At 48.4% G+C, this 22,382-nt stretch overlaps 1 protein-coding gene across 2 annotated transcripts in view; it reads right to left on the reverse strand.

Moving 5' to 3' along the window:
- Window positions 1-14,110, reverse strand: part of LOC109902135 (mannosyl-oligosaccharide 1,2-alpha-mannosidase IA) — a 216,129-nt gene extending 202,019 nt beyond the window's left edge. For both annotated transcript variants that reach the window (XM_031786607.1, XM_031786606.1), the window contains exon 1: window positions 12,011-14,110. In XM_031786607.1, the coding sequence (XP_031642467.1) occupies window positions 12,011-12,580 (570 nt within the window). In that variant the 5' untranslated portion in view covers window positions 12,581-14,110. The remainder of the gene's footprint in view (window positions 1-12,010) is intronic.
- Window positions 14,111-22,382: the final 8,272 nt, after the last annotated feature.

The following is a 22,382-nucleotide window of genomic DNA, read 5'->3' on the forward strand; positions in this document are numbered from 1 at the left end:
GGCAACACATCTGTAGAAAGTCAAATGGTCAAGTCCGCCACGTCAGCAAATCCCTTTTTTCTACCTCTAGCTGTATGTGACTTCTGGACTCTCAGTCCTTTTAACTCCAATGTGAGCTAAACGACGCTCTAATACAAATACACCCACCACAACACACACACTCGGAGCTCAAAAAAACCTCGCCCTGAATTGAGAGAAAATAAGTTGCGTAATAAATAGGTCCTCCTTCACTTGGTGTTTATGAAGTAGTGGGCTACTCTCTCCCTTAAAACAGTGAGGCACCGATGATAGCCTTAAAGTGCCTTCCCTGGTAGAGAGGCCAGGCAGAATTAGTCTCGAAACCCTGACCCTAGGAAACAGTGGTTTCAATTGCAGACTCTTTGGGCAACTTCAATAGGGGGTGGAAAAATTGTTCCAAGGTGGGTCCTCTTCAGACAGACAACTCTCCCAACGAATCACAAGGCAGACATGCCAGAACGTTGCATTCAAAACCTTTGCAGTGGTTTTAGTGAAGGTAGTTGATGCAAACTAGCCACATTTCCGCAACGCAATCAAAAGAAATGTACCTCAATGGTCTCCATCATGCTAGCTACGATGTACTATTTCATTCAAGCAGATAAAGTAGTAACCGAGGCAGTGATGTAGTTCCTCCAGTGGTTCCCAAATTTGTTTATAGTTCCCCTTCAAACATTCAACCTCAAGCTGCGTACCCCCTCTAGCACCAGGGTCAGTGCACTCTCAAATGTTTGTTTTTTTGTTGCCACACACACACTATACGATACATATATTAAACATAAGAATGACTGTTTTTGTCACAACCCGGCTCGTGGGAAGTGACAAAGAGCTCTTATAGGACCAGGGCACAAATAATAATATAATAACAATCAATCATTTTGCTCTTTATTTTGCCATCTTTTTCAAATGTCAATCACATTTTTATGTGGCGTACCCCCGACGGCACGCGTACCCCAGTTTGGGAATACCTGCTCTATGCAAACACAGTCCATCATTGAAACCAGACCCTAGTCACTGTTGCCTAGGATCGGCTTTACGAGACTAAGGCATTCAAGATGTGCTGTAACATAATATTTTCCTTCCAGAGAGGAAGCTCCCTTCCTGGCTCCCAACACACACACACACACACACACACACACACACACACACACACACACACACACACACACACACACACACACACACACACACACACACACACACACACACACACACACACACTCACACACACACACACACACACACAGGCAAGGTAATCTAGGACTTGTGACTCTATTTAAGAGGGAAACACACTCACATACCTCTTGAAAAGCATGCCCCTACAGAGACTTGCCCTGGAGCTAGTGCCCTCTGTACAAAGGGAGCGGGGAAAAAACTGCCTTCATTGCAAAAAGGATGCAAGCTAACAGCTCCTCTCCAATGCCATCCTTCCTTTCCTCTCTCCTGTTCTCTCGCTTCACTCATTTTCTCCCCCCCGGGCTCTTTCCTGTGGGGATGGGCATCACCTGACATTGTTCGACTTACATCTACTCAAACCACCGTGACTGTACTCTGCTTCAGTCACAGAAATGTTGCTTTGTCTGTGCACAGGCCGACACAAGCAGAGTAGGTATTGCATTGACGTGTCTGTAATATCACGCTCAGCTGCTATCGACTTGCGCAATATTCCAATACACAACGGGCTCAGCTGCAAACTCCTCCACATGCGCGGGCCGGAGAAAACAACGGGCTCAGCTGCAAACTCCTCCACATGCGCGGGCCGGAGAAAACAACGGGCTCAGCTGCAAACTCCTCCACATGCGCTGGCCAGAGAAAACAACGGGCTCAGCTGCAAACTCCTCCACATGCGCGGGCCAGAGAAAACAACGGGCTCAGCTGCAAACTCCTCCACATGCGCTGGCCAGAGAAAACAACGGGCTCAGCTGCAAACTCCTCCACATGCGCGGGTCAGAGAAAACAACGGGCTCAGCTGCAAACTCCTCCACATGCGCGGGCCAGAGAAAACAACGGGCTCAGCTGCAAACTCCTCCACATGCGCTGGCCAGAGAAAACAACGGGCTCAGCTGCAAACTCCTCCACATGCGCTGGCCAGAGAAAACAACGGGCTCAGCTGCAAACTCATCCACATGCGCTGGCCAGAGAAAACAACGGGCTCAGCTGCAAACTCCTCCACATGCGCGGGTCAGAGAAAACAACGGGCTCAGCTGCAAACTCCTCCACATGCGCGGGCCAGAGAAAACAACGGGCTCAGCTGCAAACTCCTCCACATGCGCTGGCCAGAGAAAACAACGGGCTCAGCTGCAAACTCCTCCACATGCGCTGGCCAGAGAAAACAACGGGCTCAGCTGCAAACTCCTCCACATGTGCTGGCCAGAGAAAACAACGGGCTCAGCTGCAAACTCCTCCACATGCGCGGGCCAGAGAAAACAACGGGCTCAGCTGCAAACTCCTCCACATGCGCTGGCCAGAGAAAACAACGGGCTCAGCTGCAAACTCCTCCACATGCGCGGGTCAGAGAAAACAACGGGCTCAGCTGCAAACTCCTCCACATGCGCGGGCCAGAGAAAACAACGGGCTCAGCTGCAAACTCCTCCACATGCGCTGGCCAGAGAAAACAACGGGCTCAGCTGCAAACTCCTCCACATGCGCTGGCCAGAGAAAACAACGGGCTCAGCTGCAAACTCATCCACATGCGCTGGCCAGAGAAAACAACGGGCTCAGCTGCAAACTCCTCCACATGCGCTGGCCAGAGAAAACAACGGGCTCAGCTGCAAACTCCTCCACATGCGCGGGCCAGAGAAAACAACGGGCTCAGCTGCAAACTCCTCCACATGCGCGGGCAAGAGAAAACAATGGGCTCAGCTGCAAACTCCTCCACATGCGCGGGCCAGAGAAAACAACAGGCTCAGCTGCAAACTCATCCACATGTGCGGGCCAGAGAAAACAACGGGCTCACATAACCAGCCCCAGCGTCTGACATTTGCACTTCTTCCACCGAGCCAGTGACGAAACACAAACATTTCCCGCTCCTCCACCCCCACAGAGACCCGCAGGGAGGGAGGGGGAAAAAAAGCATCCTTCCTTTCCAACCTTCCTTGAAGTCATCTCAAATCTAATTGCTTGGATTGGTGAAAGGAATATAGGATGGTAACATTGCTTAGGCTATACCTTTCCAATCCATTATAGACCTGTGCTTACCTCAAGGAAACAAGACAGGAAACCAAGAAGGAAACAAGGAAGGTAACAACGAAGGATGGATTTCGAAAATATTCCAACAGGGGCATGGCCCCGCTCGGTAAGCGGCAATTTCCCAGCCCAGGGTGAAGTCCCCTCATGCACCTGGCCCTTAGCTGGAGACAGGAACAGGAGGTTGAGGGAGGTCACCGCCCACAGCCGGTTGGAGGACAGCAGCAGAACACAGCGCCTATTTTTAACAGGAGCTTCTAATTCAACCAGTCACCCATTTATTTTTCACAACTCGTAAGGGTTTTCAGAAGATAGACAGTCAACATATCTTCAGAAGGTGGCTGGTGGTGTTTCTTTGGGGGGTTGTGAGGGGGTGGGAGACTGATTAACTCTACAGTGGTGGAAGTGAGAGACAACAAAACAATATGTTTTATGAGGTACAATTTGCTTGTTGTTCACCATGATGTTCCGCTGGTTGTGGGAATACTTCAAGAATAACCTCAAAAGTACTCGCTCAGAGTGAGTTTTCATTCGGAAAAGGACAACTGATTTGGCCTTAAATGATCTGTCGTCCTCAGACAAGTCTGACAAAGCAGATGAAGTTTATATGCTGGACTGGTGTTTGGATTTTCCATTTGTTGTGGCAACCCTTCAGAACACAATTACCCAACATCTTATTCAAATGACAACCAACATGGTCAAAACACAAGCCGAGATACGCACCCACATGCACGAGTATGGGCACGCACACACGCACACACACACACACAGAACCCTGAGGGACTGTAGCCTTATCGCAACATAGGGAGGCTCTCTGCCACAGAAAGCCTGCAATGTGTCTGTCCCTCCGCTGCAGTACTCTGAACAGCAAGCAGTGACGCTGATCCCTTTCACTGTGTTACGGTGTCCCCATACAAATATCACACACACACACACACACACACATATTCATTGTGTCCTCACGTTGCAGTCGTACATTCAGCACATGCACATTCACTGCCTGTATTTGCCTGTGCCGACACATCCAGCTCTAGAAAAATACATAGAGAGAAGAGAGAAAATCTTTGGGAGGGAGACACTTTTAAAAAAGAGCTGCTTCATGTTGGGTGTGTTTGCTGTGCAGACAGTAAGATAAGACAGATAAAGAGGTGTGTGTACATGCGCGCGTGTGTGTGTGTGTGTGTGTGTGTGTGTGTGTGTGTGTGTGTGTGTGTGTGTGTGTGTGTGTGTGTGTGTGTGTGTGTGTGTGTGTGTGTGTGTGTGTGTGTGTGTGTGTGTGTGTGTGTGTGTGTGTGTGTGTGCGTGTGTGTAGTCCTCGATTCATGTCAGACGTTCTGTTTGCTCTGACGATTGTGTTTGTTCTGACGTGCCTCCGCACCAGCCCCCTGAGCCGTAACTACACTCAGCTTTTCTACACTGGCTAATAACCTTGTCTGAAGGTAAAGTAAAGAAGATGTGAACAATTTTAAAAAGAGAAGAGGTCAACTTCCTGTTGATTCAGCAATGACTAGAACAGACTTGGGGTAATCTGCCAATAGCCCCCTCCCTGATATCAGCTCTTCAAGAGCCAACGAGGCAGCACCAAAACCATGCAGGATCCCAATGAGGCAGAATATCAGATAGTTAGAAGGATACAGAGGGAGAAATGTCCAAATGGAGGCCATTTCCACCTGATGAGGACTAGCAAAGGAGGATTGGCTTGCTGGGCTGTCTGTCCAAACACAAACATGCCCGCACGCACACACACCTGAACAATTGGCTTTGTTTAGAGGCATCATGTCAGTTCTGTCCAGGAAAGAGCCCTCGAACATTTACCTGCCATTGTCTCCTGTGCCATCCTGTCTTGGTGGTTGGCACACACAGGGGGGGGGGGGGGGGGGGGGGGGGGGTACTTACCACCTCTGCATTTTGTTGAGAACCTGAAGCCCATTCACATTTGGCACGACATGAGCTGAGCGGGAAAACCGTTGGTTTGAGCTGATCATAAGACCACAAGGCAAACCTCTCGCTGCCTTAGCAACTTATTTTCCCCTCAAATATCAAGTGTTTGTAGCTCTGCTGTTGCAATGTCCGCCACAGCACAGTCAGACAGCAACTCAATATAGCCCGTGGGGACAATTTGCCACAGCTCCTTCTTCATCCTACTTCATAAATGCCCGGAATATTAAAGGTTTGGATGCATGTTGTTTTTGTGTTTATCTTAAATCTCTATGACTATGTACCCCCGACAAACCACAGGCATGGCCTGCATCTGAAATGGCACCCTATTCCCTATATGGTGCACTACTTTTGACCAGGACCCATAGGTCTCTGGCCAAAAGTAGTGCACCTATGTAGGGAACAGGGTGCCATTTGGGATACGGCCGTGGGATTGGCATTGTGAATGCGAGGGACCAGGAATAGAGACGATGGTTCTGGAACTCTGCCAAAATGGTCTGAAACTGTGGAATCTCATGTGACAATGGGAAACAGCAAGAACAGATACCACTCCAGGGTTCCCCAATAGGAGGCACGCTGTTAGACATAAAAGACTGTAAAATCACCACAAAATCAGCTCAAAGTGATTTTAATTTAGGAAATCTTGTTCCCAAGTATTCCCACGCATAAATAGAGAGGCATATGTGATCGTATCCCAACGTAATCAAGGTTTGAAATGATTCTGTTTTTGTCAAATACTATGTCCGTTTGGGATTCTTGGAGTCAATTTGCACTGTACAAATTATTTATAACTACGTTCCGGCCCAACGACCATCAGCTCAAGGAAAAATCGGCCCACAGCTGAATGTAATTGGGGACCCATGCACAACACTATACTGTAGATAGCCTGGCACTAGAGCCAGACAGATAGTTGTTAACCTCTATGCTTTTCTAAAGCACTGTGGTTTTTTTTGGGGGGGGGGGGATGTTTCATTCAGTGCTTCATTCAAGGCAGTGCAACTGAAACATACACTAGACTAGAGTGGACACAAATGTTTGGGAGGATGCAGTGGAAATCCCTTCCAGGTCAGTGGGCCTATACTCAATGACCTCCAGGCAGAAACCTTGCCTATCTCAGCAAAATAGAATTGTAAAATGTCACATTGACATTCACTTTCCAAGAGTGCTATCAAAGCTGTAGAAATAAGTCAGGACGTTCCCGCTGATTCAATACTAGGACAAACAGGTTAGTGACCATGGTGTGGGACTGTTGGTTATCACTTAACCACATGACCAAATGACAACATGCCACATCCGTCACATGAAATGTCCCAAAGTCATCCACTTCCTGTTTGTCCGAACACTATCCCCTGCCTCCTCTGCTCTCTCCCCTGCCTCCTCTGCTCTCTCCCCTGCCTCCCCTGCTCTCTCTCCTGCCTCCTCTGTCTCCTCTGCTCTCTCCCCTGTCTCCTCTGCTCTCTCCCCTGCCTCCTCTGCTCTCTCCCCTGCCTCCCCTGCTCTCTCCCCTGCCTCCTCTGTCTCCTCTGCTCTCTCCCCCTGTCTCCTCTGCTCTCTCCCCTGTCTCCTCTGCTCTCTCCCCTGCCTCCTCTGTCTCCTCTGCTCTCTCCCCTGCCTCCTCTGTCTCCTCTGCTCTCTCCCCTGTCTCCTCTGCTCTCACCCCTGCCTCCTCTGCTCTCTCCCCTGCTCTCTCCCCTGCCTCCTCTGCTCTCTCCCCTGTCTCCTCTGCTCTCTCCCCTGCCTCCTCTGCTCTCTCCCCTTGCCTCCTCTGTCTCCTCTGCTCTCTCCCCTGCCTCCTCTGCTCTCTCCCCTGCCTCCTCTGCTCTCTCCCCTGCCTCCTCTGCTCTCTCCCCTGCCTCCTCTGCTCTCTCCCCCTGCCTCCGCTGCTCTCTCCCCTGCCTCCTCTGCTCTCTCCTCTGCTCTCTCCCCTGCCTCCTCTGCTCTCTCCCCTGCCTCCTCTGCCCTCTCCCCTGCCTCCTCTGCTCTCTCCCCTGCTCTCTCCCCCTGCTCTCCTCCTCTGCTCTCTCCCCTGCCTCCTCCCCTGCTCTCTCCTCTGCTCTCTCCTCTGCTCTCTCCTCTGCTCTCCCCCTGGCCTCCTCTGCTCTCTCCTCTGCTCTCTCCTCTGCTCTCCCCCCTGCCTCCTCTGCTCTCTCCTCTGCTCTCTCCCCTGCTCTCTCCCCCTGCCTCCTCTGCTCTCTCCTCTGCTCTCCTCCTCTGCTCTCTCCCCTGCTCTCTCCCCTGCTCTCTCCTTCTGCTCTCTCCTCTGCTCTCTCCCCTGCTCTCTCCTCTGCTCTCTCCTCTGCTCTCTCCTCTGCTCTCCCCCCTGCCTCCTCTGCTCTCTCCTCTGCTCTCTCCCCTGTCTCCTCTGCTCTCCTCCCCTGTCTCCTCTGCTCTCTCCCCTGCCTCCTCTGTCTCCTCTGCTCTCTCCCCTGCCTCCTCTGTCTCCTCTGCTCTCTCCCCTGTCTCCTCTGCTCTCACCCCTGCCTCCTCTGCTCTCTCCCCTGCTCCTCTCCCCTGCCTCCTCTGCTCTCTTCCCCTGTCTCCTCTGCTCTCTCCCCTGCCTCCTCTGCTCTCTCGCCCTTGCCTCCTCTGTCTCCTCTGCTCTCTCCCCTGCCTCCTCTGCTCTCTCCCCTGCCTCCTCTGCTCTCTCCCCTGCCTCCTCTGCTCTCTCCCCTGCCTCCTCTGCTCTCTCCCCCTGCCTCCTCTGCTCTCTCCCCTGCCTCCTCTGCTCTCTCCCTCTGCTCTCTCCCCTGCCTCCTCTGCTCTCTCCCCCTGCCTCCCTGCTCTCTCCCCTGCCTCCTCTGCTCTCTCCCCTGCCTCTCTCGCTCTCCCCTGCTCTCTCCCTCTCTCTCCTCTGCTCTCTCCTGCTCTCCTCCCCTGCCTCTCTCCTCTGCTCTCTCCTCTGCTCTCTCCTCTGCTCTCCCCCCTGCCTCCTCTGCTCTCTCCTCTGCTCTCTCCTCTGCTCTCCCCCCTGCCTCCTCTGCTCTCTCCTCTGCTCTCTCCCCCTGCTCTCTCCCCTGCCTCCTCTGCTCTCTCCTCTGCTCTCTCCTCTGCTCTCTCCCCTGCTCTCTCCTCTGCTCTCTCCCCCTGCTCTCTCCCCTGCTCTCTCCTCTGCTCCTCCTCTGCTCTCTCCTCTGCTCTCCCCCCTGCCTCCTCTGCTTCTCTCCTCTGCTCTCTCCCCTGCTCTCCCCCCTGCCTCCTCTGCTCTCTCTCTCTGCTCTCTCCTCTGCTCTCTCCCCTGCTCTCCCCCTGCCTCCTCTGCTCTCTCCCCTGCTCTCTCCTCTGCTCTCCCCCCTGCCTCCTCTGCTCTCTCCTCTGCTCTCTTCCCCTGCTCTCTCCCCTGCTCTCTCCCCTGCCTCTCCCCCCTGCCTCCTCTGCTCTCTCCTCTGCTCTCTCCTCTGCTCTCTCCCCTGCTCTCTCCTCTGCTCTCTCCCCTGGCTCTCTCCCCTGCTCTCTCCCCTGCTCTCTCCTCTGCTCCTCTCCCCTGCTCTCCCCTGCTCTCTCCCCTGCTCTCTCCTCTGCTCTCTCCTCTGCTCTCTCCCCCTGCTCTCTCCCCTGCTCTCTCCTGCTTTCTCCCCTGCTCTCTCCCCTGCTCTCTCCTCTGCTCTCTCCCCTGCTCTCTCCCCTGCTCTCTCCCCTGCTCTCTCCTCTGCTCTCCCCCCTGCCTCCTCTGCTCTCTCCTCTGCTCTCTCCCCTGCTCTCTCCCCTGCTCTCTCCCCTGCTCTCTCCCCTGCTCTCCCCCCTGCCTCCTCTGCTCTCCTCCTCTGCTCTCTCCCCTGCTCTCTCCCCCTGCTCTCTCCCCTGCTCTCCCCCTGCTCTCCCCCCCTGCCTCCTCTGCTCTCTCCTCTGCTCTCTCTCCTGCTGCTCTCTCCCCTGCTCTCTCCCCTGCTCTCTCCCCTGCTCTCTCCCCTGCTCTCGTCCTCGCTCTCTGCCCTCCGCCTCTCTCTCCTCTGCTCTCTCCCCTGCTCTCTCCCCTGCTCTCTCCTCTGCTCTCTCCTCTGCTCTCTCCCCTGCTCTCTCCCCTGCTCTTTCCCCTGCTCTCTCCTCTGCTCTCTCCCTGCTCTCCCCCTGCTCTCTCCCCTGCTCTCTCCCCTGCTCTCTCCTCTGCTCTCTCCCCTGCTCTCTCCCCTGCTCTCTCCCCTGCTCTCTCCTCTGCTCTCTCCCTGCTCTCTCCCCTGCTCTCTCCCTGCTCTCTCCTCTGCCTCTCTCCTCTGCTCTCTCCTCTGCTCTCTCCCTGCTCTCTCCCCTGCTCTCTCCCCTGCTCTCTCTCCTCTGCTCTCTCCCCTGCTCTCTCCCCTGCTCTCTCCCCTGCTCTCTCCTCTGCTCTCTCCCCTGCTCTCTCCCCTGCTCTCTCCCCTGCTCTCTCCTCTGCTCTCTCCCTGCTCTCTCCCTGCTCTCTCCTGCTCTCTCCCCTGCTCTCTCCCTGCTCTCTCCCCTGCTCTCTCCCTGCTCTCTCCCCTGCTCTCTCCCCTGCTCTCTACCCTGCTCCTCTCCTCTGCTCTCTCCTCTGCTCTCTCCTCTCTCTCCTGCTCTCCCCCTGCTCTCTCCCCTGCTCTCTCCTCTGCTCTCTCCCCTGCTCTCTCCCCTGCTCTCTCCTCTGCTCTCTCCTCTGCTCTCTCCCCTGCTCTCTCCCCTGCTCTCTCCTGCTCTCTCCCCTGCTCTCTCCTCTGCTCTCTCCTCTGCTCTCTCTCTCCCTGCTCTCTCCCCTGCTCTCCTCCCCTGCTCTCTCCCCTGCTCTCTCCCCTGCTCTCTCCTCTGCTTCTCTCCTCTGCTCTCTCCTCTGCTCTCTCCCCTGCTCTCTCCTGCTCTCTCCCCTGCTCTCCTCCCCTGCTCTCTCCTCTGCTCTCTCCCCGGCTCTCCTCCCCTGCTCTCTCCTCTGCTCTCTCCTCTGCTCTCTCCTCTGCTCTCTCCGCTGCTCTCTCCCCTGCTCTCTCCCCTGCTCTCCTCCTCTGCTCTCTCCCCTGCTCTCCTCCTCTGCTCTCTCCCCTGCTCTCTCCTCTGCTCTCTCCCACTGCTCTCTCCCTGCTCTCTCCCCTGCTCTCTCCTCCTCTGCTCTCTCCTCTGGCTCTCTCCCTCTGCTCTCTCTGCCTCTCTCTCCTCTGCTCTCTCCCCTGCTCTCTCCCCTGCTCTCTCCTCTGCTCTCTCCCCTGCTCTCTCCCCTGCTCTCTCCTCTGCTCTCTCCTCTGCTCTCTCCCCTGCTCTCTCCCCTGCTCTCTCCCCTGCTCTCTCCTCTGCTCTCTCCCCTGCTCTCTCCCCTGCTCTCTCCCCTGCTCTCTCCTCTGCTCTCTCCCCTGCTCTCTCCTCTGCTCTCTCCTCTGCTCTCTCCCCCTGCTCTCTCCCCTGCTCTCTCCTCTGCTCTCTCCCCTGCTCTCTCCTCTGCTCTCTCCTCTGCTCTCTCCCCTGCTCTCCTCCTCTGCTCTCTCCCCTGCTCTCTCCCCTGCTCTCCTCCCCTGCTCTCTCCCCTGCTCTCTCCCCTGCTCTCTCCCCTGCTCTCTCCTCTGCTCTCTCCCCCTGCTCTCTCCCCTGCCTCTCTCCTCTCCCCTGCTCTCTCCCCTGCTCTCTCCCCTGCTCTCTCCCCTGCTCTCTCCCCTGCTCTCTCCCCTGCTCTCTCCCCTGCTCTCTCCTCTGCTCTCTCCCCTGCTCTCTCCCCTGCTCTCTCCTCTGCTCTCTCCCCTGCTCTCTCCCCTGCTCTCTCCCCTGCTCTCTCCCCTGCTCTCTCCCCTGTCCTGAGTCAGTTTTTATTTTATTTTTTTATTTTTTATTTCACCTTTATTTAACCAGGTAGGCTAGTTGAGAACAAGTTCTCATTTGCAACTGCGACCTGGCCAAGATAAAGCATAGCAGTGTGAACAGACAACACAGAGTTACACATGGCGTAAACAATTAACAAGTCAATAACACAGTAGAAAAAAAAGAAGAAAAAAAAGAGAGTCTATATACATTGTGTGCAAAAGGCATGAGGAGGTAGGCGAATAATTACAATTTTGCAGATTAACACTGGAGTGACAAATGATCAGATGGTCATGTACAGGTAGAGATATTGGTGTGCAAAAGAGCAGAAAAGTAAATAAATAAAAACAGTATGGGGATGAGGTAGGTAAAAATGGGTGGGCTATTTACCGATAGACTATGTACAGCTGCAGCGATCGGTTAGCTGCTCAGTGAGGGCCGATTGCACAGTGAGGATGTGTGACACAGTACAGACATACGCTCTCCCTCTCAGGTATTACTGGACTTCCCAGAGCTGAACAACAGCAGGCTGATGTCATACCCCTGGAGGTAGTCCTGTAGCAGTCTGCCCAGAGCAAGTTGGTTATGCAAACATAATAGCAGTGTGTGTGCAGACAGTGCTGTGTGTGTGTTTGCCCATAAAATCATCTTCATTATCCTCAATGCCTCATATGCATTGCTTCTACACCTGCATTGCTTGCCGTTTGGGGTTTTAGGATGGGTTTCTGTACAGCACTTTGAGATATCAGCTGATGTACGAAGGGCTATATAAATACATTTGATTTGATATCTACAACCATTGTGTTATGCACTAACCATTATGCATATCATTTTGCATAGTCACTGACAATTTGTATGACTGTAAGATGTCTCGCCTAAAACCTTATCAGAGATCACAGAGAGCATGTTTGGACCATCTTTTCCATATTATTGGGAGGTGAACTATCCTTCTGGCCAGTGGCCACATCAAAAACCCTCTTTTCCTAGGCAGCTTGATGCTGAATTATGCACATGTTGATGACTTGTATTGCAGTGGCATTTCTTATTGTGACAATTGGTCTGCAATGCCTTGGCGGTTTAGGACTGGGATCCCCCAGCTGTTGTGTAGATAACTGTATTACACTGTGACTGCTTATCATCTTACCTCCTTGACTTTCTCCCGACGCTGAAGGGTCTGAGGGTCGCTCGGCTTGCCATGTTCGATCCCCAAGGGCGGCTTTAGCAGACATTTTTTAAACTTGTTGTAATCGAAAGAAGTATCCGTGTTGGCACCCTGGTTAGAAGACGAGGTCACTTTCTCATCCTTAGAAGCCGACTCCGTTTTAGAACTCGACAGCATCATGTCCTCCAACGCTTCCCCGCCAGCGTCTTTCTTATCCGTTTTAGCCTCATTGGTGACAGAGGGCTTGCGGCTCAAGGCTTTGAGTTTTGTGCTCGTCTCCCCTTTGGCCGAGGTGATGCCCCGGAGATGTTCTGGGTCCTTTGCTCCCTTCTTAAGATGCTCCCTCACATCATTCTCAGAACCTACCGTCACTGGTTGGCTCTCCGTCTTTGAGAGAAAAATACGTTTCAAACGGACAGAGTCGGGTAAGAAGAATAAGGCCCCGAAACACAGAGTTACCAAGCCCGAGAGAAAAAGTAGAAAGACGAATTTCTGGGATAGGCGAAGACCCATGCCCGATGCTGACACACCGGGCAACTTTCGGAAAATCATTGAATCAGTTTTTCTTTATGATTGCCTTAATTTATTCAGCAGTAGGCGATAGGTTACAATGGTTGTACAACACTCCACTTCCACACCCTCTCCGCTGGAAAGCTCCCCTATGTGTCCTTGTTTCATGTGTAAAAGTTGATATGAGGGGTTGAAAAACACACCCTTGTGACAAACTGATTGCCACGACTCTCCTTATCGTGCAATCGATTGGACCTGCATAGGTAAAGGTTACCTTTCAAATGTAGCAATCGCGTTTGGCAATGAGACCAATAATGTGCACATCACATTGGCATGTATTGGTTATGACAGTCATATCACACGCGTTTGATGTTTTTCTCTTTTTCAATATCTCGCATTCACAAAGAAAACGATAGGTTTCTAATAAATGCCACTGTGTTTGCGTAATCCGCGCTAAATCTATGGATGTGAAATAACGAAAAATGCCGGAATCTACACTAAAATGACACAGATGTTGCGTTACTTTTACGTAGCCTATTGATCATAAAATGCACCCATCACAAAGCCAAAGTAAAGTTGATCTTATCTTCATTATTCCAAGGCGCGACAATTATTGGCAAATACATCACCGGGTGGTAAAAGCATGCGTGGAACGTCTTTATCAGCAGGTCCGTTCATAGCGGTCCCCGTTGCAGGTCACAGAATGATCTGTAAAACCGAGGAATCACAAGCACAAGCGTCTGGTTTTGTATCCTGTAAGGTAGGCGGATGCTGCTGCTGTATGAACGTGTATATTTATTCATGCCGCCACCGTCAGTTAGAAATCTGCACGTTCTTCAGTCTCTCATCATATCTGAATACGCAGCACACAACCCACACAGCGAAGGTGAACGAAGACCGTGTCGCATACACGCAAGAATTTGTTTTAGCTTCCAAAAAAATCCGTAGAATGGAGGCAAAAAACAAACAAACACCATCCAAGAGATATAGTGCAACTTGCAGTTCAATCGCATCAACACATCGTGTCTTCCACTCGCCGTCTATGGTTTGTCTTCCCGTGCGCACCCTTGCTGTACCGTATTCGCCCGCTTGCTCGCCATCAGCGCAGAGAGGTAGAAATATGATATAAAATATAGGCTAGAGTGAAACGAATACTGTCGCTAAACCGAGTGGGTTGGTCGGGCTCTCTTGATGGATACCCACAGCGGCTTGTCAAAACATGGTAAAAGGCATACGAACCCACAGTCGAAGGGAGGACCAGCAGCGGGGGGTTTATCGGGCTCTCTGGGCAGTCAATTATGAACCAAAGTGGCTGTGGGTCCTATTCCCAGCATTGGATAATCTAATTTTAGCCTACCGACTGGGTGCGGCATATATATCGATAATATTGTAGATATTAAACTATTTTTTGCCAAAAATCCATGGCACCGGTCATACATTAATAACTCAAAGTAGCCAAAATAGTCTTCATGATGAATAGACTTCCAAAATGATGTGTATGTCTCTAGACATAAGACAACATCTAATATGAAAGGCAATAACATTGATCAGATTCAACATGGGATGTGTAATGAAGAATCGTACGCGTCCGTTGCGTAGAACAATATGCTGATCACATGCCAAAAGTTTGGAAAGTTCTACCTCTGCATATAAGAAGAGAGAGGAGGGCAGATGATAAATTGCAGACATACTGTTGTCCAGGGACAAAATAAGATAAATGGTCCCAATTAGCATGTTGGTAGCCATTAACTAAAGAGCTATGCACAGCACTATCAAACCAACTACTGGTAGGCGGGGAGGGTGTGGTGGGCACCATCAGAGAGTTTACAGGACAACTATAATGCATGGTGAACAAAAATAGGTATTATAGTCTCTCTCTTTCTCTGGGCCTAATAATGCTTAGTTTGTGGAATCTTGGGTACATCTGCTTCAGTGACATTGGGCTCAGAATAATGTTCAATTGTGTGTTGAGCATTTGTTTATGCAATTCTCACACTCTATTTGACCCCCGAGTCTGACTGTCAACACATCTCCCACTGTAGGTGTAATTCAATCAGACTAGCTGCTTGTAATTTGCAGCGAAGCTAGCAAAAGAGGAGAATGAACCGTTAAATTACCCCATGTATTTCTTTGCAACGTGGTCTCAGAGCATATTCTTATAATTCTGTATGTAAATCCGAGACACTCCATTTAGTATGATATATTACATTTAGTATGGGATGTATTCATTTGTGGATCCCATCTTCCATTCCGTATGATATGTTATGAATTGCAGTTTGTACATTACGAATTTGCAAAGCGTACAATATGGTACAACATTGGCTAACGTATGACATGTTACCAATTCCAATTTCTTGTAGCTCACGTTAACTAGGTGGCTAACGCTAATGGTAGCTAGCTCTAGGTGTTCAGCTAGGAGTTAGGTTAAAGGGTTAAGGTTAGGGGAATGGTTAGCTAACATGCTAAGTAGTTGCAAAGTAGCTACAAAGTAGTAAGCAGTTGCAACGTTGCCAATTAGCCAACATGCTAAAGTTGTCCGTGATGAGATTCGAACACACAACCTTTGGGTCGCCAGACGTTCATAAGGTGTCATAACCAGCTATAAATGAACAGAATATATGTCACAACAGGCGTAAATATATGGGTCATGACAGTGTTATCACCATATTATGACAGGCTATGACAAGTTATGTCAGCTGTTATGACATATACGACATGGTTATTATGGTGTCATAACATGTTACGACACTGGGTGTCAAGTCAAATGTTACCAATCAATGTGTTTCAATGGTGCAAGTTGCAGTTGAGTTGGCATGGAGATCTGTAGGTCAGCGACAGACTAGTTTATCATGAGGATAAACGAGATACATAATACACTCCCAGCTCTCTTATTGCAAGCAAGGTGTATCATTCAGAGTATCCTTGAAAGTACATTTCTTTGTGCCTTGCTTTCTCTCATTGTTGAAACAGTACAGTTCTGAGTGGATGGGTTCACTGCATGGATATCATGTCATACATACTGAATGTTGGTGATCCACAAAACAGCCTTGACACATATGGAAAACAGTGTTGTTGGCTGAATAAGGACCACATTGGATCACTAGTGCGCGGAAAATACATACTGGACATACATTCCTCACTTCAGAGGGGAATCACATTGTCCTCTATAATCATTACCCACCGGGCACACAATGGCCCGAATCAACGTCGTGTCCACGTCTTTTCAATCAAATGACGTTGAGCCAACATGGAATAGACGTTGAATTGACGTATGTGCCCAGTGGGTAAACAATGATATAAACTTTGTCAGGAAAGACATCTCTTTGTGGTATAGACGAATTGAGTCTTCTGTTTATTAGCCTTCCTTTTCCCTGTTCGTCTACATTCAGATCTATGATTTGGCATGCGCACGTCGCCATACCATTGAGGCTTATGTAATGATCCATCGATACGCCTATCCTCCCATTCGTTTGGGCTCAGTTTGATCACAGAGTCGGGCTGTTCTGTGATCCATAAACTCTTCCGTTTGACGGGAAGATGTATGCCTTGTTCCCGTATTCAAACATTCACCCTGCCTTACCAATGATGCAAGGTTTTATTCATTGTTCAAGCGAGGCACAAGTGGTGAAAGTCCATCTCTGTGTCTTGTTCATTCTAATGCATCAAACAGTGTTGTTGTGGAGATGTATTGGACTGTGCCAGCGTTGTCTGGATTGACAATATCACAGTCGCTGCTATTTCTTTTTTTTAAGCACCCAGGCAAAATGAACCCTGACACTGAAACTAATGGATATAGAGCACATCTGATGTTTGTTGCTCGACTACGCCAATCAATCCCGTTGGGAGTATAGAGGCCATGTTGACTTGTTGCACAGGGGACAGACCGATAGAGATAGTAGTGCTGACGGCACGGTCTCAGCGTGTGAGAGAAGCCAGCAAGGGCTGCACATCAGGACATCTATAGAGGGCGAACTAAAGGAGATGGTTGGTGTAGGACAAACTGTCCTCCTAATGCAGATGTTGTGAGAGAGTCTGAAAGCCCTTCATATCGCCAACATTGTGCGATTCATTACATGACTGTGGCAGCGCAGACCTCTAGGTGCTTTGTGTCCAGATCTTCCAAGGACAGGTCTGACGTCAGGGCTTGTGTAAGGCCTACAGTACAGTATATGCCGATAATTCATGGCCATGTGCAAATCCCAACACGTTGATATAAAATTATCTGCTGGTCAGGATTTTCCTAAATGGACGACGAATAGCAAGTAGATGTTAGTCTGCGGGCCTATTCATCTAGGTTGCTACATGCTGGACTATTAGATCACTGAGAAGCTGGGAACTCACCTGAAGTCCAGTGCATGTTTCGCTGGCTCCAATTAATTTCAAAACATTATTCTGAGGAGAATGGCTTACTGTTTCTATTACCTAAACCAATCATTAGCCAGCCATACATTACAGCGGGTATATGGACCATGGAAATGAGAAGTGCACAAATGCAATTGCAAACTCCTAATGCTATTGCCGACAGACCATTAAGGGAACGGAATGAACCTTATTACTTCTTGTGGTTAAAATGTCCTTATGTGCTAGCCAGCCCGTTCTCAATCAAACAAACCAGTGGAATACAATGGAATCTCATTTGAAAAGGCTGCTCTGTGCTACTAGGATAGGGCACAGCACCATCTTCTGGCTGCTCTAGCCTAATGTCTTTCGGGAATGTGGTCTCATCGAGCCTGTCTGGATGAACGCTATCTCATTGGACATCACTTTTTTGGCCTGGCTTCCTCTAGACTCACTGACCTTGCAACCTCACTGCACATCAATGTGTATCATTCAGAGAATGTGCTTGCTCTGCCCCAACTGCCCTACAAAAGGGTTATTTGTTTTATGTCCAAAAGTACAATAACACTTAACTGGTTCCAAAGTAGCACCCAAAGGGGTACTCTAGGAATGGCAAATAATACCCTCAAAATGATTATTCCTCCGTTTCTTCAGCTATGTTTGGAAATGATGGGAAATAAAAATGACTTTAATTAACAGTCGAAGGTATTATTCCACATGAAGGACACCTACTCCCAACATTAAAAGGTGATCAAGAGGAAATAAACAGAAGTATTCATGCAAATAGTGCACATTTATCTTGTCCCGCCATATTAGAGAGCCTTGTGGGTCCTCAACGGCAAGCCGTTTGACAAGCAAATGGGTCACGGCGAATTAACTGCGGCATAATATGAATAAATAGATTGATGCTTTTGGTCTAGGCCCCTTGTGCAGATTTGGGCCATTCCACTAAATGAGTGTATTTGACGTCCATTTGATATTTTAAGTAGAACATTTGCACCAATATTTAATTTTAAAAGACTGTCATATTAAATGAAGTGCCCTTTAATATAGACCACAAGGAGAATTCAATACATCTAGGGAGATCTTACCTCACTTATCCCCAAAATGTCTCCAAGTTTTCACCATAATTGTAGAGCCCTAGTTATTTATTTGCTTTCACAAAGTCATTTCTGGAGATTGTTATTCATTTGTGATTAGCGATTAATTTACATCTGACCCTCATTTTAAAGTCAACCCTGTTACGTGAACTGAACTCTCATTTTAATATGGTGAAACTACTCATTTAAAAGAAATCACAAAAACAATCTAAAGAAACATCGAACATTAATAGTCAAATCAGTTTAAAAGCAAGTGAGCTGCTTCTACTCCTATTGCCCATTTCTCTGGTGGAAAACTGAGCAGGAAGAGCATAACAAATCAACCATGTTACCCATAGATAGACAGGCTGCATATGTCTTAACAATTTGAACTTGTTGGCTTGCATTCAATTGCCCCTCCCTGTTGCACACAACAAGCTTCCATTGCTCCAGTCACAAGGGAATTTATGGCTGATTTATGATGAAATCGTCAACCCTGTTTTGGTCAATCCTGTTACTTTATTTGGCACTTACTATAGTCCTTTTTTATTCAACTTCTTGAGATGGGAAAACATTTTTGTTATGAAGTTGAACATGAGCTCTTTATCACAGAATGTTAACATGTGAAATCAAATATAGATTTTTTTTTTTTACCAAGTTAACACTTCTCAAAAAGTCACAGAATTGGTGGAATGACCCATTTCACACTCCCGGTGTGAATTGGCTGTGCTGTGCCAGGATGCCAGTACAATTTTGGCAGGGCAGCCACCTTAATCTGGGTTGAATTCTGAGTGTCAAAAACAAATATAGGGCACATCAAATTAAAGTCGAGCATCCACAGTTTGTTCCAAAAATAGAAACTTTATTGAACATTTCCAATGTTTCCAAAACTCAAAAAGAAAACTGAGTGACTGGGCTATCACATCATATTTCACCCCTCTCGCTTCACTCCAAAAACAAAAAAATGCAGGGTTATAGCCACAATCTCTATTGTGTAATTCCTTAAGAAATACACTCCTTGACATAGCATCCCAGAAACACAATGCTTTTATCAATGTATTGTCCCTCCTTTGTGAAGCAAGTGCAGGCAACGCCATAGGGTTGAAGGTTCTCAATCAGCCCCAGATAGTTCCACCCAGCATGTTGTGCTGCCGTCTGTCCTGAGCTGTGTCGCGGCAGGCCTTTCACCTGCTCCTAGTAGTAGTGGTTTACACACTAGGGGCTCATTGTATTTCCTGCTGGTCAATATTCTGCTCTTTTAACCCTTTACAGAGGAGAGGCTAGTTGTGACCCAGGGGTCGGTGTGTCCATGTTATATTTGCTGTATTTGACGCTTCAGGAAGAGTTATCTTCCGCTACTTTGATGTGGAGTAGCTAATGTCTCTCAGGGCCTTTCAACAGAAGATCCGACGGCCTCGAGTTCTCATTAATGGAAGGAAAACAAAAGAATGTCTCTAATGATTTTCTTTGCTCATCATGTAGTATTTGGTAAGATCAAAAGGAATGGTGTTGCATTTTTCCCTGGAGATTTCAATAGACTCCTATGTAACTTGTAACTAGTCACTGAAATGCTCACCGTCAATTGTTTGTTTTTCATCCTGGCAGTTGTCGTGCCTTGATCCTCGAGAGCCAGATTAGCAGCTTTGACTTCTGACTTCAGGGGATGGACTCTCCAAGTTGCATCATGATCGATCCCTGACTTGTTTTAACCACTGGTAATTACTGTGATATTGACACATTGTTTTCCCAACAAACAGCCAATTAGATACAAAGAACATCCAATGGCTCACTGGTCTGAGCCTGTTTATTTAGATCTTATTTACCCCAGTGAGAATCCCCCCCCCCAACCATATATTTCAATCCAAAGGTTGCCTCGGTGGTGGCGTGCTGGGGCTGTTGTGGGCTGCCCTCAACTGGTGCTGTCAGTCAAAATCAAATCAAATCAAATTTGTCACATACACATGGTTAGCAGATGTTAATGCGAGTGTAGCGAAATGCTTGTGCTTCTAGTTCCGACAATGCAGTAATAACCAACGAGTAATCTAGCTAACAATTCCAAAACTACTACCATATACACATAAGTGTAAAGGGATAAAGAATATGTACATAAAGATATATGAATGAGTGATGGTACAGAGCAGCATAGGCAAGATGCAGTAGATGGTATTGAGTACAGTATATACATATGAGATGAGTATGTAAACAAAGTGGCATAGTTTAAAGTGGCTAGTGATACATATATTACATAAAGATGCAGTAGATGATATAGAGTACAGTATATACGTATACATATGAGATAAATAATGTAGGGTATGTAAACATTATATTAAGTAGCATTGTTTAAAGTGGCTAGTGATATATTTTACATCAATTCCCATCAATTCCCATTATTAAAGTGGCTGGAGTTGAGTCAGTGTGTTGGCAGCAGCCACTCAATGTTAGTGGTGGCTGTTTAACAGTCTGATGGCCTTGAGATAGAAGCAGTCTTCTGTGCGTTGGTGATGATTGAAGGGGTGTTACTGCTGTGACTTTCGTGGTTTCTGTTGATCATCACCAACTTCTTATAAGTACCAGAACTGGTAAAGCATGTGTCTGTTGCCCCCTTCTCTTTGTCATGGTCCTTCGAGGCGGATATGAAAAACTACCTCAGAGAGAATAAAGTAGATGTCACGGGTCAAAATTTTGATTGATGACCCTATGTGAACTCTATGTGAACCCTATGTAGTGATGACGTGTGCATGTCTTCTGGTCAGGCAAGCCTGGTTAGGTGGGGGCTATGGGGTGAGTAAGGGTCCATTTGACAGGCCGTTAATGATTGATGACCCAAGCCTGATAGACAAGCCTGGTTAGGTGGGGGCTATGGGGTGAGTAAGGGTCCCTTTGACAGGCCGTTAATGATTGATGACCCAAGCCTGATTTATGACCCTATGTAATGATTTATGACCCTATGTCATGTAGAAGGGTGCATGCCCTGGGTTGAGTAAGTGACCATGTGTCAGGTCAACCTGTTACTGTTTCTCACGGTTTGGGTTGGTTAAGGCCCCTTATAAAGCCGCTGAACAATACCTGTTTAAGACTGTACATGATAACCCCCCTGAATATTAAACAAAAATGACACCTATGCCAATTTTAGGGATGTTATGCTCGGCTTGTCATGAACCCAGTGACCAAAGCCTTGAAGAAGTTCTGTGTGAAGCTCCAGAATGTTTTAAAGGATTTTTGGGTACGAGTGAGGGCCACATGTCTTACATATTCCACCCGGAGGATTCTACGGTAAAGATATTCACAGACCGTGGACCCAAACCCCTTTATCCTGCAAAACCTGGGAGTTTTCCCCCGGCTCTGGGGATGAGAGAATGGCTAAACATCAGGCTGGCTCTTTGTAAAATTGAACAGGTCCTAAGTGTTACAAATGTGCCAGGATATGCGTTGGAAGAACAGGTCTGCGGCCGCAGTGATCTCAAGGCTCTAAGAATTGCTTCAATGGACTATAGCCCTGACAACAAAGTGACAATTTTAGCCTGTGACCTTTATGATAAGGCTAATGCTACAAAGTCTGTCAATTCTCCGGTAGCTTCCAGAGCCCGCAAACATGTAAACTTTTTTATTCCTGTGTTTAGTTTTAAATGGGTGGATTATCCAATTTTCATAACACTTATGAATAAGCTGGACATTCTCTTCCAAAATGGGGAACAGTTAAAGCGCTGGGCGAGGCTTTCCTTGAGACAGAGTCAAGACCAAAAGGCCCGACGGCGGATCTACCCCTGGAGTGAAAACTTACCATGTGTTGATGGACATAGCAAGAGAGCCTTGCCTTTTGAGGGTGAACTCGACACGGACAATTGCGGTTGGTTGCATAAGCTCCCAGGATCTGTAAGAAAGGCATCGTAAAATACCTTAAGAATGTAACGATATAAAATGTATGTACTAAATATTTTGAATGAAATAAATGGTTTTAAAATCAGAATCTCACCACGTTATGAACTCTCGCGTTTGTTCACTCTTAGCGCAGTCTGTCCCTGAGAAAAATCTTGCGGAAAAAGCCATGTGCGCGCGCATGTGCGTGAGGGAGTTTTCTGTAGTGGCTGTGTGTGTGTGTGTGTGTGTGTGTGTTTCAAAAACAGAAAAAGGGGGGCGGGTTGTTTGTTAAAAAAATACCCATGCATGCCTGGTGGGTCGTTTGAAACCAAGGTTTACACTAGCCTGCAAAACAGATGCCTACCCCCCAACAATAATATTGTGTCTTACGACTCCTAATCTTAAAGGCCTTTCATAAAACTATTTTTTTTAGGTGGGCTAAAAAGTCATTCATCCCAGCGATGTCGAGAACAACACACCCCCATGCATCTAGGTGCTAGCACCCCGGAGATTTTAGAAGCTCCAAAAGGATCCTAATGTTTAGACACACCCAATACCATGTGTTTGAA

The sequence above is a fragment of the Oncorhynchus kisutch genome, linkage group LG13 (genome assembly GCF_002021735.2).
Source record: "Oncorhynchus kisutch isolate 150728-3 linkage group LG13, Okis_V2, whole genome shotgun sequence".
Classification (NCBI taxonomy): Eukaryota; Metazoa; Chordata; class Actinopteri; order Salmoniformes; family Salmonidae; genus Oncorhynchus; species Oncorhynchus kisutch.